This window comes from Thamnophis sirtalis, unplaced genomic scaffold, assembly GCF_051295495.1.
Source record: "Thamnophis sirtalis isolate CommonGarterSnake01/CBP01778 unplaced genomic scaffold, rThaSir2_p1.2 scaffold_2, whole genome shotgun sequence".
In the NCBI taxonomy this organism is placed as follows: Eukaryota; Metazoa; Chordata; class Lepidosauria; order Squamata; family Natricidae; genus Thamnophis; species Thamnophis sirtalis.
This window is the reverse complement of record NW_028261382.1, coordinates 63,211,200-63,229,268: the sequence shown is the minus strand read 5'-3', so window position 1 is coordinate 63,229,268 and position 18,069 is coordinate 63,211,200. Positions and strand designations below refer to the sequence as shown.

The window sequence follows — 18,069 nt, the reverse complement described above, 5'->3', positions numbered from 1 at the left end:
CCTGCCTGCAGTTGGGAGGCTGGCAGAGAAGTTGGCATTTTGCAAAGGGCCCACTCCTCCGTGCCTATAATGGGAAAGCTTCGGAAGTATGTGGGAGAGACTCTGGTAGGCACAGATTCTCCTAGTCAAAGCTGCGAGGTAGTTGGTTTCCAAGCTACTGTAACCAAGTGGAGCAGTAAGTACTTTTAGATCTCTTAGATCACTGTTTCTCAACTTTGTTAACTTTTAAGATGGGTGTACTTCAACTCCCAGAATTCCCTGGCCAACAACTTGGAGTTGAAGCCCACCCATCTTGCGTCAAACCAAGTCCAACCAAATAGAGCAATAAGTACCCCTCTCCTTTCTCTTAGATTGCTGTTTCTCCACCTTGATAACTTTATGATGGGTGGACTTCAACTCCCAGAATTATCCAGCCAGCAAGCTGAAGTTAAAGTCCACCCAGCTTATGTCAAACCAAGTGGAACAATAAGTACTTCTCTCCTTATCGTAGATCGGTGTTTTTCAACCTTAGCAACTTTTAAGATGGGTGGATTTCAATTCCCTAGACACCAGGCTGGTTGAAGTCGAGAATAGAATAGAATAGAATAACAGAGTTGGAAGGGACCTTGGAGGTCTTCTAGTCCAACCCCTTACTTAGCAGGAAACCCTACACCACTTCAGACAAATGGTTATCCAACATCTTCTTAAAAACTTCCAATGTTGGAGCATTCACAACTTCTGGAGGCAAGTTCTTCCACTGATTAATTGTTCTAATTGGGTTGAAGTCCACCCATCTTAAAAGTTGCAGAGGTGGCAAAATCCTGCTTTATATCATGTGCCCAGTGAACGTTTACAGATCCAGTACGAGATATAGAATATTTCTGACCCTAGTTAAATTTCACCAAGCCAACATGTCTTAAGATTAAGGCCAACGTACTTCCAAAAGATACTCCTCTTAAAGCAACTTCTCCCATGGAAAGCTCCCATGGATGCTTTAGCCTCCCAACTCCAATGAACCCCAGGCAGCCTCAGTGTTGGAATCCAAGAATGACTTACATTGGGCTAAGATGCCTCCAAAAGATTAGCCGATATTTCTAGTTTTCATGAAAGAGTGTCATGATGATCATGGTTTGTTTCCTATCCCAAAACAATCATCTAATCTCTGGGCATCTTCCTTTTTCGTTGCATCTTCCTTTTTCAAGCCGATGAAACCATAATTAAATTCACTCTTGGGGGGAGAAAATTTGGTTTGTCAGAATATTTTTTCTGCGAATGTTCCTAATGGCAAATTCTTAGGACTGCTTTCCTGTGGTTTCTTGAGCCAAAGGCACGAGAAATGCTTTCCACCTGACACGTAAAACAGCGAGATCGTGTGAAAGGCACAACCATTCCCCTTGGGATACCATCTGGAAAGGCGGCTTAGCAATCATTTACCGTAGATTTTGATTACACTCAATTTAACTACAAGCTTTAAACTGCAGGCGTGTTTTGTGTTGATAAGGGTGGGGGGGGGCACTTCTCTTAAGTCTTTAAACTTAATTGCTCTGCAAGCTTTGGCAAAGATTCCCATAAAACTGTTGGATGGGTTATCGGGTCTGAATTGCTGCTGCAAAGCTGGAGCTGAGTATCTAATTCTATGAGATTAGTTTCAGCCTTCTGACAGTTTCTTAGATCATTGACCAAAAACTTGAGGATCACAAACAGAAAATCTTGTAGCAACCAGCTAACCCAGGGGTCCTAAAACTTTTTAAACAGGGAGCTGATTCACAGTCCCTCAGACCATTGAGGGGGCCAGGACTAGCGGGGTGGGCGTGCCTATGTGGTCATGTGATTGGGTGGGCATGGCCAATACTTGCCCCTCACCCACCAGCCCCGGATCATATGGCTGTGAAAAACATCCTGAAAGGTTGCTTTTAAAGCGTTTTTAAAGACTTTTAAAGCACTAACTTTACAAGCCATCAGCAGCCCCACCGCTACTCACCCACCAGCCCTGGATCATATGGCTGTGAAAAACATTCCTGAAAGGCTGTTTTTAAAGCGTTTTTAAAGACTTTTAAACCACTTACTTTTCAAGCCAGCAGCAGCCCCTCCCCTACTCACCCACCAGCCATGGACCATGTGGCTGCACTGGTGAGATTAATCAGCTGGTCCTCCCCAGCACCCTTCGGCCTTACCTTCGGCAGCAGCGGTGTGATGAGAAGTGCAGCCCAACTGGTGAAATTACTAACCAGAAGTGCAGCTGGAGTTGATGCTCAATGGAAGATAAGGCGGGGTGAGGGGTGGGGCTGAATCCCACCACTCCGCGTGCCAGATACTTTGCATTGGCAGGCCATATCCGCCCCACGGGTCGTAGTTTGAGGATCAGTGAGCTAACCGAATGGGTGAGCCCAGACAGTGGTTTATTCAGCAATCTTGTGTTTAAGCAGAAGATGGCCTGACCCTGATATCTGAATCCTATCATTATACGTGTACGCTGTACAGTAATTTCAGATGCATCATTTTCTGGTTCTCAATTTCAGGGACTGTTTTCCCAGCCCTGAGCTTCCTTATTATCTTGTTCTTTCTCTTTTTCTGATTTTATTAGATTTTTTTTTTCCCTCTACTTGTTCTTTCATGTTTGAGGCCGTTGTTCTGCTCTTGGTGCAGAGGTCTTTTTTGTGGTGTAAAACTTCCAACACATCTTTGGGTAATGACATCTTGAGCAAACTCAGTAGAAGGATCGTAAATTCTCCATCACCAGGGGAGAATAAACATTATCTTAGCAAGAATGTGACGGCTGCTGGGAGGATCTATATTACAAGCGTCTGTTTCCCAGTAATGAAGACAGAGCTATATCTTAAAACCTAGGGTTTTTTTTTTCCCCCTTCCTGGGATGGAAAATCCGATTCAATTAAAATTTCCATCACGTACTTTGTAAGCTCGTGAAAGTACATCAGCTTAAGGATTGAAGTATAAATCAGAGGCCAGTGACTTAAACTTAAGACTTTGTGTACGCAGAATAGCAGCGAGAGCATCTGAGTGTATAAGTTTGCTTTTTTTATCTAGACAGACAATGTGCCTTAGGTATTTTTGAGTAAAGTGCTTAAACCCCAAAAAGATTAAAATTCTTAGCTTAATTCTGTGAGTCCGTGGATGGTTTGTGAATTATCAATCCAGAGATAGCTTCCGAGCTACAAATGAAGTTCCTTCAGGTGGTTTTTGGGAGAGATTCCTACACTCTCCATGAATCGGAGGCTTCAAGGGGGGAAAAAATACAATGCTTCTGCTAAAAATAACTGGAATTGTATGTAAATGAGGCTTCTTTGTTTTAAATCTCCTCTAATAGCTTTTGTGTTTTTAATAGCCCTCTTTGCTGTTATTAACAAGCACATGGAAATGCAGATTTCAAGAGACAATGAATATCTTTAATTGCTCCCAAGGAACAATTCTTGTAATTTAAGGCGGTTGGTGTGAATGACATATTCAATTGTATATTATTAGCCCACTAACAAATTTCAAGGGTCCCTGTCAACTATCACCCATCCCGCCCTTCCTTCGCTTCATTTGAAAAGTATTTTGAGAGCTTGTTCTTCCAGTGGAGCAATCTTCAAGTTTGATTATTTTGTTACGGTTGGTTGTCCAGATGATGCATGGTGCGTCTGATGTCGTTGAGAATTAGAGCATGCACCTTGTTGGCAATTTAGATGAATTTATGACAGTGTAGAGTCCTAACTCACCTTCTTTTTGGAGTTGGGTCTGGATCTGAAACTGGAGAAGACACACTTCTTTGGCAAAGATGGCAAAATACCGTATTTTTCAGAGTATAAGATGCTCCAAAGTATAAGACGCACCTAGCTTTTGGGGAAGGAAACAAGGGGAAAAAATCTGCCTCTGCCTCCCAGCAATTTGCCTCCTTGCAGCAAACAGCAAATAGGACAGACAATATACACTGTTTGTGGTGTTACATTTCAGCCGTACAGATGCTGTTAAAATTGATGTACTTTCTGGAAGTATAATTCTATGCTATTTAAAAGAAGATACAATAGCACCAGGCCTCTTCAGATCAAGCATTTATTTTAAAAAGCTTCTTCATTTTGTTAAGCTGTCTGGAACAATAATAAAGCAGTCTTTAAAAAATAAGTCTAATAATTTGAACATTCTATAGGCATTTATAGTTATTGACTTACATTCTGGCAGCAAACAGCCTGATTAGCACAAGAAAAAAAAATCTGCCTCCCAGCAGTTTGCCTCATGGAGCAAACAGCAACTTTCGGTTTCAATTTCAGCATGGGCCTCCCGATCATCAGCTGCAGGATTTCTATAGCCTATTGCAGCCTCTGCAAGCCCCATTTTCCCCGTTTGCTGCAAGGAGGTAAATTGCTGGGAGGCAGAGGCCAAAGGGTGGGGGACGGTGGGTGGGTGGGGCTACATTCGGTCTATAACATGCACCCACATTTTCACCCTCTTTTGGGAGGGGGAGGTGCCAATAGGTAGTATTGGTAGCGGTTGCTATTTAGAAGGACATTTCAAGTAGAGCAGGACATGTGAGCTGCATGGCATCAGATTGGAATCTTTGAAAGTTGGAATCTTTGAAACCTCGTCCTGTCCTAAGATAGGTGGACCTGGACTCGCTCGCTCGCTCGTCTTCAAGCTCTTGGGAGATGAGACAATCTTCTGTAGGTGTCTGCTCCACATAACAGCTTCTGATGAGAAGAGGCAGGGAGGAAGGAGAACAAGATAAGGGAGGTTGCTTTAAGGAGGCTGAAGAACCTCGTATTTTGATGATGGATTTCTCTTCCCGGAATATTTTCTAGATACCTTAAAACCTAAAAACAATAGGTTTGGAATACGTTTGTAAAAAAAAATGTTCATCATGTGTAGTAGCTTGGGAATAGCTCAAGGGACAACATTCACATATCTAAAATATATTACGGAGTTTTTATTTTGAGAATAGAATAGAAAGTAGAGTAAAAGTAGAAATTAGAATAGAACAGAACAGAAATAAGAACAGAACAGAATAGAATAGAAATAAGAATAGAGTAGAAATAAGAATGGAACAGAACAGAATGGAATGGAAATAATAGAGTAGAGTAGAAATAAGAATAGAACAAAATAGAACAGAATAGATAGAATAGTTAATTGTCACTTTGAATGTACGCTAATCAGCATACATTAAAATGAAATTACAATGCATATAGCTCTCAGGTTCTCTACCTCTACTATAAACATAAACATGACAAAATAAATAAATAAATATGCATGTACCAAGAGAAATAAATCTTGCAAGTTTACCAGGTGGGCCTAGCGTGTTGTGTGAACCATGAAATGGTACAGGCATTCATGGAATCATAGGGCTGGAAGGGACCTCAGCAGTCTTCTAGTCCAACCCCAGATGTTGTGCAGACCTAGTTAATGTGTGGAAATCCACATCAGAAACTGCCATTGTGCTGGGGCTTTCTTTTTTTTCTTTTTTGAAAATACGCAAAAGATTCTCCGAAACGGTTGGCTTTATTTTATCATCCCTTTGTTATCCCTCACCTCATGATGTTGGTTTCAATTCGTTACGCGGGACTCATTTCAAAACACCTATTTTGCAAAATGGCCATATGGCGGGAAGGGATCCCTCCTCTCGAATCAAGGTTTTGAAACAGGCTCTTTTGTAGCCGCCCATGGTCAGCAGAGCTGGCAGCAGAATCGGACAGTAATGAGATTGGAGAGGAACATGGGCCAGTCCTGGAGACTGGGGAAATCTCAGAGGAGGGCGTCGGAGGCAGAGACGAGGCCAAGGCTGTCCGCCAGTGATCAGGTGCCTACAGAGCTAGGCAGCAGTGAGGCATAGGAACAGCTGGAGCCTGTTCCTAGTGTGCACATGCACAGAGCTGCCAGAAGAAAAGAACAACTCAGAAATCAAGGCTGACTTGGGAGTAAAGCCACAGGTGGAAGGTGATTGACCCCTCCCATAGAAAATAAAAGAGGAGCAAAGGGGAGGGGGCTTTTGCAGGAAACAATTCGGTCAGTCATTTTTGGAGTGTAAAGATCTGTCCGTGAATCTCAGAGACTCTGTGCCCAGCCTTTCCTTGCACAGCACCTTATTTGGAAAACATTTACATGACAGCTTTCCTAGATAGATAAGGTCTGTGGTCATAAATATTTCTTTGAAGGACTGTTTGCCAGCCCTTGGCTGAATGTGAATGAGAGGAATTCACATTCGTTTAATAAAAGGGGACCAGGACTCTTCCTTGTGTTTTTTGAGGAAGCCGAGGTCAGAACAGTCTCTGACATTACAAAGTGTGGCTTTTCTTGAAGTTTATAGCCTTTGAAACTTTCAGATTCCATACCTGTCCACCTTCTTCCTCTGCGCTTTCTAATATGGTAATTGGGCTGTCACCGTAACCCTGATTTGCTACAGGTTTATAAATGTTAGTAAGCACTTATCCAGCTTTGCATCCCAGGGTTTAACTTTGCAGTTTCCATTTGCTGTATATCAACCAAGGTGGTCAATACCTCGACCCCCGGCAAATGGTTTCTGCACCTAATAGAAGTTGGAAGGATGCCTGCATTCCTTCATAAACCAGGGATAATTGACATTCACAGGGAGAGAATTGATTACATAAAACGCTCAAAAGAGCGGCTCAAATTCCTTTTAGCAAGCATTAACTCCGAGGGCTCCAGGTTGCAGAATGGGCCAGCTAATCGCCCCTTGCTTTTATTTCATCCCATTCCTCGTTTATGCTTTTCATTATCCTTCCTGAGATAACTTTCCATTTATCTTTGTGGCTAAATCTTGACTGACAGCTAGAGGCAGATCCTCTTTCCTCAAGGGAGAAAATATATTTTTTTTTTCTTGACGATATCTTTTGAAGCATCTTCGGCTTGGCCCGCGTTCCCCTTTGTAATGTGTGTGCTTTGTACGTTTGTGTCCATCATCACTTTTAAACGTGTTTTGTGTGTGTGTGTGTGTGTATATGTGTTTGACACGATTCATTCCCTGAGTGTGCGTTGATATTTGTTTACATTTTTGAACCGGCCATTTCCATCAGAGAAGTATCCTTAGCCGGGTCCAGTAAAATGTTAAAATACAAAAACAGCACATGAGAATTGAATTAAAATCTTTAAAATGTAGGAGTGGAAAAGAGGCCAGGATGCTGGACCCTATTAAAGTTAGTTTAAAGCAGGGGTCTCCAGTCTTGGCAACTTTAAGCCTGGCGGACTTCAACTCCCAGAATTGAAGTCCTCCAGGCTTAAAACAACAAAGGGAGGTTATCTGAGGACCTCACAGCTGTGTGTTTCTTTGGGCTCCCCACGCGAGGTCAGTTGACCAAGTAAAGGTAGTCCTTGACTTATGACTGGTTGCTTAGTGACTTCAAAGTTGAAGGCCAGATATTGGACACCCAACACACCTGTCCAACAGCGGTAGGCTTCACATTTTGTTACCACTTCTTCACAGGTGCACGCACCATTTCTGCACATGCACCGACCTTCCACGCATGCGCTTTGGTCGCACACGTGCCTTCTGCATATGCGCCTGGCCTCAAAAACATGCCTAAATAGGACGGCATAGAGCCGGGGAAGGCCCACCTGCAATTTCCACTACCGCTTCAGCCGAACCAGCTGAATACCACATCTGCTGTCCACACTTAAACCGTCCTGCAATCCCGTGAAGTTTTACAAGGTGTTTCCCCCCCCCCCCAGAAACCTGCATCTCCTTCCGTTTTCCACCCCAAAAAATCCCTCCCCCCAAAAAAAACCACCTCATGGCCCATAGACAACAATTGATTCACTTAACAAAACGGCAGCATTCGTTTAACAAACTGTTGTCCCAAAGGTCACCAAATTGAATTCGGTAAGGTGGTGTTAGCAACTCTCACAACAACTCTGGTGACTCAGCAAATGAAATTGCGGGTTCAGTCACAGTCGTAAGTTGAGGACTACCTAAAGAGACTCAGGCTCCTGTTTTGACCAGCCAGCAGAGCTGGCAGTATAGTTGGAGAGTGAGGAGGTTGGGGAGGAAGATGGGCCAGTCCTGGAGTCTGGGGAAGGCTCTGATGAGGGCTCTGCATTGGAGACAAGGAGAGGGCCAGGGCCGTCTGGCAGTGATCAGGTGGCTACAGAGCTAGACAGCAGTGAGGCAGAGGAACAGCTGGAGCCTGTTCCCAATGTGTGCATGTGCAGAGCTGCCAGACAAAGGAAACAGCTAAAGAACAGGGGTTGACTTGGGAATAAGGCCACAGGTGGACGATGAATGGCCCCTCCCAGAGGAAATAAAAGAGGCCAAAGGGGAGTGGAGTTTGCAGGAGACAATTAGTTCCTTCCTGCATTCTTGCCCAAGAATTGCAGTGTCTGAAAGATATCAGCCTGGCCACTCTCCAAGCCTGATAAAGGTCGTTAATTGTTTAAATATCTTGAAAGACTGTGGGCCGGGACTTTGCTGGAGAGGAATTCCCTGTCAGTTGAATAAAGGGGGTTTATCAGGACAAGGACTCAGCTTCGTGCTGCTGGAGAAGCCTAGGTCAGAACAACTCCGTTCTCCCTTGTCCAGATGATCATCTCTTCTCCCTGCTCTGCCCCGGCTTTTTCCCCCCCAGACTTGGCACATCAAAGGGTGCTCAAGAAACGCCCATCACCGATCTATTTGGGGGGGGGACAAGGAGAGGAAAACATGCCTTATCAGATTTTGCAGCGATTAAAATGCTTCTTGAAGGAAAGCGACATTGTTTGCGCTTGAATGGCACTGCCGAATTCCGCCTTGCCTTCAAACAAAGTATTGATTCCCTCGACACGGCTGATAAAAACATTTCTGTGCTTCAGCTTTTTGACATTTTAAGGACTCCTCGCCTGAAACGCCTTTTATTTCCCAAACACGTTCCGACGGCTTTGTTTTTATTTATTTATTTATTTTGCGATGGCTGCAGGGTGGTTTTTTTTTATTACTCTTATCAACCTTTTTTTTTCCCCTGCCCCAAATAAATTTAAGTTACATTTGTTTATCTTAGTCTAGAAACCTGTCAGTGTTTGGCCGTTCTTTATATACAAGTGGCTTTTCCCTGGGCAGCCCAGTCGAGAAACTGCCAACTAGACAAGCAAGCTAACATTAAACAATAGTCTACTCAAGAGTTCTCCCTCCAACACTGACAGGGCAAACGGTTGTATATAAACAGAGAGCAAACCCCGCTCCCTTTTAGCACTGATGTTGTTATCTAATATGGTCTTGAAATGTCTGCAAGAAAACAATCAAGTTCGGGTAGTGCCAACAATCCTACAGTCCTTCTCCTCCCCCCTCCCCCCATCTCTGCAAAATGCACTCCCTTCTAGCACTGATGATGTTATCTAGTAGGGTCATGAAACATCTGCAAAAAAACCACCAAGCTCTGAGAGCACCAAGGACCCCACAGTTCAACCCTGAGTGACCAGCATTCGCTCCCATTAATTCTTCTAATTGCTCAGAGTAATCCACTCCTCAAATCCTACTCCTTTCAGTTTAGTTTAGTTTACTTTATTGTCATTGCACACCATACGGCGAAATTAAATGCCATCTTCAGTGCACATTATAACTATAAAAATAAAAACACAAGCACACATCCTTCGCATGCTGTATAATTGAAATTGAAAACTTTGATATTTTCATTAATATTGCACTCTGCAGTAGAATTCAATATAGCTACTGCCCTGGGGTAGAAGTTGTTTTTCAGCCTATTGGGCCTTGTCTTTATTGCCCTGTACCGGCTGCCAGATGGTAATAGTTCAGAAAAAAAAGGGTGCCCAGGATGAGATGGATCTTTAAGGATATTTTGGACTTTCTTAAGGCAGCGGGAGCTATAAAGCTCTTCCAAAGAGGGGAGAGGGCAACCCATGGTCCTCTAGGCAAGGATGTTGACCTTCTGTAGCACTGTCCTATCTGCCCCAGTGCAATTGGCAAACCAGACACAGGTGCAGTGAGTTAAAATACTCTTTATGGTGCAGCGGTAGAAGGTCACCAGCGGTTTTTCATTCAGTTGTTGTTTCCTGAGAAGTCTCAGGTCGTATAATCTCTGCTGGGCCCTTTTGACCGGGGCTGCAATGTGAGATGCCCCAGGTCAGCTCCTCTTTTATGACAACAACACCCAGAAACTTAAAACTGGCCATTTGCTCCACTCAGTTTCCGTTGATAAGCAAGGGCTGGATATCTGATCTATTCCTTCTGTAGTCCACTATGAGCTCTTTGATCTTGTTGGTGTTAAGGACCAAGTTATTGTCTCCACACCACGAAATCAAGCGGTCCACCTCATCTCGATAGGCAGACTCATCCCCCCTAGAGATTAGTCCCACCACTGGTGTATATTCTGCAAATTCAGTAATAGTATTCGTATTTCTTTTCTTTTTTTAATTTTTAAAAAGTTTTTTATTAGATAAACATTAAAAACATTGGACATAGTGCGACATTTCTGGCATAAACGTTTCCATATAGTAATCAGATCTTACAGCGATTATATTTTATATCCATTACATAGGTGTATGTAGTCAGTCAGATTACGATTGCGAAATTTAGTAATAGTATTAGTGTTTCGATTAGTCCAGGGCATTGCCTGGCAATATTAAAAACGGGACCTTTCTCTGAAGATCAAATCAAGAAGCTCTTTGCCAGAACAACAAAAAAATTGTGCGTTTTCAAAATCGGGGGTTGGGAGGGAGAGTGCTTTACAAGCACATTTTTGACACTGGTTTTATAACCAGACAGTTTCGAGCCCCCGTGACTTATTTCTGCAAATGTTGGACATAAACTTTCCTTCCATCATTCTCTCCCCGCCCCGTCCCCAAAAAATCACATCTTATCCTCTCTTTGCCCTGACTGTGTCTCTTGTGCATTTCTGTCTTCTACACTTCAGCAAACGTTTTGGCGTTTTAATTAGAGCTCTTTTCGGCTCCCTTGACAGATGTCTCAGCACTGGGGACCCGCTTTGATTTTCTTTTCTTTTTTTAATCCTAAGCAAAGCTTTCTCAAGAGTCTGCTGTGAAACTTCAGAAAATGCTGTTCAAGAAAAAAAGGTCATTTTCCCCCTCCTCACGACCCCCCCTCCCCTCCTTTGGTTCTTTTCATGCATTGAAAGGACTCGCTTCATCCGTGCTTCGAAATTGTGCAGACTTCTATCCTTTCGCATTTTCAATATCTCTTCTGGGCTGACCACTGTCATGCTCATTTCTTCTTCCTTTTCGGGAAGAGGAATTTTTTTCTTGATACGGTAAAGGGACCAAAAACACAAGGATTTGTCCAGGCAGCAGATAATTATAGAACATAGAAAAATAGGGTTGGAAGGGACCTTGGAGGTCTTCTAGTCCAAACCTCTGCTCAGGCAGGAATCTAGAATAGCACCAAAGGAAACAAACAAACATCCTCAATATGGTAGAGATTCTCACACAACATCCACAATATGGTAGAGATTCTCAGTCTTCCAGGTCATGGTTGTCCCAAAGGTGCTTTTTTTCCCCAAGAGGCAACTGGACTTTTGGGGTTTTCTTTGAAGACGTTTCGCTTCTCACCCAAGAAACTTCTTCAGCTGTGAGTGGATGGTGGGGAATGGAAGGATTTACGCTCCTTGCAGACAGCTGGTCATTTGCATTCGTTTAGAGGGCCTTTGAGGTCGCTTGGAGGTTTATCTGTAGAGATTCTCAGTCATCCAGGTCCTCAGGGTTACCTGACTGGAATGGATTTCCAGAGGAAAGATTGCAGACTGCAGGAACCATTTGCACCACTCAGGTGACCCCGAAGACCGAGATAAACCTCCAAGTTGCTTCAACATCCCTCTAAAAGGATGCAAATGCCCATCTGTCTGCAAGGAGTATAAACCCTTCCATTCCCCACTATCCTGTCAGAGCTGAAGAAGCTTCTGGGATGAGAAGCGAAACATCTTCAAAGAATAACAAGAAAGTCCAGTTGCCACCTGAAAAAAAGCACCTTTGGGACTGGCTCTAGGATGTTCGAAGTGTAAAGCATCAAGCGAACCCAACAGGGTGGCTTTGCATCACAGCCCGAAAACAAATCAGAATCAAACCAAGGTTACCAGGTCGTGTGAGCATCCTACCTGAGCGCATTGCTGTGAACATAGGTGCCTTCATCATGTAGGCCCTTCTTTCTTTCTTTTTTCCCCCGAAAGAGGCGCTTTTAAATTTTTCACGAACATGCTGATCTTCTAAAATAAACCCTGCAAAGGCAGCTAAAATTAGAAGCGTTTGATGGATCCAACAATTACCCTCCGCACTTCCAGCATCAAGGAAGACCGTCTCTTATTGATCCATCCGGTCAGAGGTCGTGCAGGGCTGAAGGTGTGGTGATGGTGGGATTTCAGCCTAATGATGAAGTCTTTCCAGCTCACAGTTAAAGAACTAGAAATTGGATGCTGGCTCAGACGTCCTGCTGTCAGTAGTGGTAGGAATTTCCAGACCCAGCAGAAGTTACCTTAAGGTAAAGGTTCCCTCGCACACATGTGCTAGTCGTTCCTAACTCTAGGGGGCGATGCTCATCTCTGTTTCAAAGCCGAAGAGCCAGCTCTGTCCAAAGACGTCTCCGTGGTCATGTAGCCGGCATGACTAAACGCCGAAGGTGCACGGAACGCTGTTCCCTTCCCACCAAAGGTGGTTCCTATTTTTCTACTTGCATTTTTAACGTGCTTTCGAACTGCTAGGTTGGCAGAAGCTGGGACAAGTAACGGGAGCTCACTCCATTATGTGGCGCTAGGGATTTGAACTGCCGACCTTTCTGATCGACAAGCTCAGCATCTTAGCCACTGAGCCACCACGTTCCTTGTTACCTTAAAGAGGTGCCTTTCCCTGGATTGGAGCTTTAAATGCAGCATTGAAAAGCACAAACCGAAAATGCAGCCAACGCAAATAAGGTCCTTGACGTATAGCCTCAATTGAGCCCAACATTTCTGTTGCTAAGAGAGACATTTGTTAGGTGTGTCTTGCTCTATCTTATGCCGCCTTTCTTGCCACCGTTGTTAAGCGGATCACCACAGCCGTTAAAGTTAGTCACACGGCTGTTAAGTGAATCTGGCTTCCCCATTGACTTTTGCTCATCCGAAAGTCGCAAAAGGGGATCACGAGACCCCGGGACGCTGCAACGGTCATAAATATGAGCCAATTGCCAAGCATCTGGATTTTGATCAATTTTGAATCCTAACATTTAGATTTCATGACTGGGGATTCTGGGATAATCATAAGTGCGAGGAGTTGTTGTAAGTTACGTAAGTTTCAGTGCCATTATAACTTTGGTTGTTAAAGAAATAGTCATAAGTCGAGGACTACCAGTCCCCAGTTGCCAAGGGTGATTGGGTGCCAACCAGTTGTGCTCACACAGTCCTCTTATCCACCTCAGTTGGAAATGGAGTTGCTGCACTCACACAAATGTGAATTTTAGCCTTGGTTGTGGTTTGGTTTTGGATGTTTATGTTTGAGCTTGCTATGCAAACCCATTTATTTCTGTTGAGTTTGAGATTCCGTGTCCTGAATGCATCAAGAAAAAGTGGTAATTTAACCATTCAGATTAAGCATGCTGTACAAACTTAAGCAGTGGTCTTCGGTTCAGTTGTTTAGCTTCAGGAACTTCGTTACATAACAGAATAACAGAGTTGGAAGGGACCCTGGAGGTCTTCTAGACCAGCCTCCTGCTCAGGCAGGAAACCCTACACCATTTCAGACAGATGGTTTCTCAATCTCTTCTTAAAAACTTCTAGTGTTGGAGCATTCACAACATCTGGATTCAAACTGTTCCACTAATTAATTGTTCTCATTGTCAGGAAATTTTTCCTTAGTTCTAGGTTGCTTCTTTCCTTGAATAGTTTCCATCCATTGCTTCTTGTCCTGCCCTCAGGTGCTTTGGAGAATTGCTTGACCCCCCTCTTCTTTGTGGCAGCCCCTCAAATACTGGAATACTGTATCATGTCACCCCTAGTCCTTCTCTTCACTAGACTAGCCATGCCCAGTTCCTGCAACTGCTTTTCGTATGTTTTAGCCTCCAGTCCCCTAATCATCTTTGTTGTTCTTCTCTTCTTTAGAATAGAATAGAACAGAACAGAATAACAGAGTTGGAAGGGACCTTGGAGGTCTTCTAGTCCAACCTCCTGCCTAGGCAGGAAACTCTACAGCACTTCAGACAAATGGTTATCCAACCTCTTAAAAGCTTCCAGTGTTTGAGCATTCACAACATCTGGATTCAAACTGTTCCATTGATTAATTGCCAGGAAATTTCTCCTTAGTTCTAAGTTGTTTCTCTCCTTGATTAGTTTCCATAAGTTGCTTCTTGTCCTGCCTTCAGGTGCTTTGGAAAATAGGTTGATCCCCTCTTCTCTGTGGCAGCCCCTCAGATATTGGAAGACTGCTATCTTGTCACCCCTAGTCTTTCTTTTCATTAATTTAGCCATCTGCCTGACCTTGGCTAAAAATATAGGGGGGGTTGGATCCAAAGCAAGATAGATGCAGTTAGATCTGATGTGAAATAGTATTTCCTAGTTTCACCAAACATCAAAGAATCTTCTGCTTGCAGATGGACCGAAAGGATTATACGTTAATAATAGTTCCATCTTCTCTGCTAGGCATTTCCAGATAATGCCAGGAAAGATTTCTTTAAAATCCTGGAAAGCTTCGGCCAGAAATTTAAATAACGAATATTCAAATTACGGACTCGAGTAATTAAATTTAAATTAAATCCATAAATTTACATTTACGGACTGAAGTCAGTAAGAAATACTGATTACTTGGGCGAGTCGGTGATTCAGCTTTATGTTCCTTTTCAGGGATATATTCTCAGTCTATATTGCTTTCCATAAAAGTTCGGAAAGACTTTTTTAAACAAATGCTGCTTTTCCTCTTCAACCTCCCCCACACTGTCCTTTCCAACAAAATCGTAATTGCATTTTAACCTGCCCAGGAGTTTTATGCATTTTGCCCATCCGAAGCTGTTCCCCAAAACTGTAATTTTGCAGTTAGCGTGGAAAAAAATTGTCTAGACATCTCTGAATATGAAATTTTTTAGGTGGCCAAGGAATTGCCTACTGAATGTTTATCCCACGCTTGTGAAATTAGAGAGTCAGCCTGTCCCTTCTGGGTGGCAGAAGGTGTCTCATCAAAAACAGGCTGTCTATCAGAGAGAGATTGTTTCTTTGCATCCAGTCAGGACGTGTTCTGTGGAAGACGGCTCATTTCTAAATTTCAAGAAGAGACTGGACTGCCATCTGTCAGAAATGGTGTAGGGTCTCCTGCTTGGGCGAGGTGGGTGGGTGGGGTTGAACTAGATGACCTGCAGGGTCCCTTCCAATTCTGTTCATCAAAAAAATGCCTTATGCCTGAAGCTTACAAATAAAAAGACGTCTTGTGGGGGAGACATCTCTTGTTAGTTAGAAATCTATGGAGATTCTCAGTCCTCAAGGTCATGGTTGTCCCAAAGGTGCTTTTTCAAAAGGCAACTGGACTTCCTTTGTTTTTGCTTGAAGACATTTTGCTTTTCATCCACGTAGCTTCTTCGGTTCATGAAATGAACTTGAGCTTCTTCCTGAATTAAGGTTGTGAAGCTTTAAGAAGAGATTGTCTGGAATGCTCTCCTGGTTGAGCAGGGGGTTGGACTAGAAAACCTCCAAGATCCCTTCCAGCCCTGTGATTCTATATGATAAGAAATAGAAGCAAGGTAGAACAAGAAGAGAATTTTCCAGCACGTAGCACTCAACAACACCAGACTGATAACCTGTAGCTAATTACTTCTAATTCTCAAAATAGGTATGGGAGGATATTTTCTTTTTACAGAGGCCAGACTTAAATTGCTTGCTTGCCAGAAAGCAATTTATCGATCAAGGACGTATGTTCGTCTTCCAGGATTTAGCCATGGTTGTGCAGTGGTTAGAGTGCACTACTGCAGGCTACCTCTGCTAACTGGGGGCTGCCTGCAATTTCTCAGTTCAATTTTCACCAGGTCAATGTTGACTCAGCCTTCCATCCTTCCTAGGTCGGTAAAATGAAGACCCAGATTGTTGGGGGCAGGAGGCTGACTCTGTAAACTGCTTAGGGAGGGCTGTAAAAGCATTGCGAAGTGGTATATGTCTAAGTTCTATTTCTATTGCTATTTTTCACACTTATGACTGTTGCAGCCTTCCTTCCTTCCCTCCCTCCCTCCTTCTTCCCTCCCTCCCTTTTCTTCCATGGTTAGAATGCAGTAATTCTACCCACTGCCAGCAGTTCAATCCTGACCAGCTCAAGGTTGGCTCAGCCTTCCATCCTTCCGAGGTTAGTAAAATGAGGACCCAGATTGTTGGGGGCAAGAGGCTGACTCTGCTCTGTAAAGTGGTATATAAGTCTAAATGCTATTGCTGTTTCCCTTAGGTGACTTGCAACCCCAGATTCCTAGGAACCCACTAACCCTAACTCTTCACTGCCTTCCTTTCAGACAGTCAGTAATATCCCCTGCGCTCTGTTGACCGGCATCCGGACGTTACCAGTCCTAGAAGCCAAGGTGCCCGAAAGGCCTACCAGCAAATGCAGAGATCTCCCCAGAGAAGAAGAGAAAGAGAAGAAGAAGAAGAAACACAAGAAACGATCCAGATCACGGTCCCAGACCCCTCCTTCCAAATACTACTCCTCCTCCTCTTCCTCCAAAGCCAAATCGCGATCCCATTCGAAAGCAAAGCATTCGCTTCCCACGGCGTACAGAACCGTCCGGCATTCCAGGTGAGCGTTTTCTTCCTAACTCGTGAAATGCTTGAAAACTTTTCGGTGTCCTGCGGGTTTCGTTGCCGCCTGATTATTTTTAACCGCTATCACGTTAAAGGCGCGCGATGCGCTTTCTAAAAGCAACATGTTCAGAACGAGGAACGCTTTCGTTTTCTTTGGTGCATCTGCCAGGGCTTCGCCTCCCCCCCCCCCCAAAGAAAAACAATAAGTGGCAGATTGGCTGACGCCAATTAAGAGTGTAGACAGCTTCTTGTCAGTTGCCAGGGGCAAAAAGATGGCGTTGCCAAAGCCTCCGCGTCGCTTGACAGGGAGCGTCAGATGGTTCCCATGCCTGCTTCACGCCTCTTTAGGATACAAGATTAAGGTATAAAGTTGGGGAGAAGGGTTTTTTTAAATTTAATATTTTTATTTTTGTTTAAATGCAAATAATATACATATACATCTAAATACAAAAAAGAAAAAAGGGAGATAAAACTAATATTACAGTGCACCCCCATCCCCCAAAGACCCTTTCTCCCCCCCCCTTATATTTCTTCATCTTTAATAACAAAGGAATATACAATATATTCCATTTGTGCCCTTATCCCCTCCAAAACAACATATATTCTTGAGTAGGTTTATTCCCTTTGCCTTCCACCAAAACCGACTTTATAAAATCCCTCCATATTTCATTATAATTGTTCGCTTTGGCCGTCCCTTTTTTAAATTTAATTTCCAGTGTTAAATGTATCAACGTTGCCATACTCCAAATTTCATTATACCACTCATTTCTTTGAATATCCCAATTTTGTCCCCAATATTTAGCCATCACTAATCTAGCTGCCATTACCAAATATACAATATATTACTTTTTTTTTCTCTTTTGTTTCATTTACATCCCATTTTTCCACCAGCAACAGTAATGCAATTCTCGGTATCATGTCTAAATTTGCCTTCAAGAGTGCTCTAATTTCTCTTAAGTTGGGGAGAAGTTGATTGAAACGATAGGAGGTCTTGTCAGCCTTTAGAAAATCCGTAATGAAGGTTTTTCAAAAGCTACAGTTTTGGAGAATTTTTCTTTTTTTAAAAAAGAACACACAGAGAAGAGGCAGGGCAATGTGCTGGCATGTGTATTTTAGGAAAATGCAAATACACTTAAACACATCATTTTAAGTTGAGGAGATGGGGATAGGAAATTTCTTTTTAACAGTTAGCCCACCCACCCCTTTCATGGATTACTGCCTTATCGTGGCGAAGGGGCTTGCGTAGCTCAGTGAAGCTATGAGGTATGCCGTGCAGGGCCACCCAAGACTGACAAAACATGATCCACTGGAGAAGGAAATGGCAACCCACTCCAGTATCTTTGCCATGAAATCCTCATGGACAGTATCCAAAAGGCAAAAAGATATGATGCTGGAAGATGAGCCTCTGGATGGCGAGTGA

The 18,069-nt window shown here is 43.4% G+C and overlaps 1 protein-coding gene across 5 annotated transcripts in view; it reads left to right on the top strand.

Moving 5' to 3' along the window:
• Window positions 1-18,069, top strand: part of SFSWAP (splicing factor SWAP) — a 107,082-nt gene that overhangs the window by 67,750 nt on the left and 21,263 nt on the right. For all 5 annotated transcript variants that reach the window (XM_087705793.1, XM_087705792.1, XM_087705796.1 and 2 more), the window contains exon 14: window positions 16,364-16,644. In XM_087705793.1, the coding sequence (XP_087561919.1) occupies window positions 16,364-16,644 (281 nt within the window). The remainder of the gene's footprint in view (window positions 1-16,363; window positions 16,645-18,069) is intronic.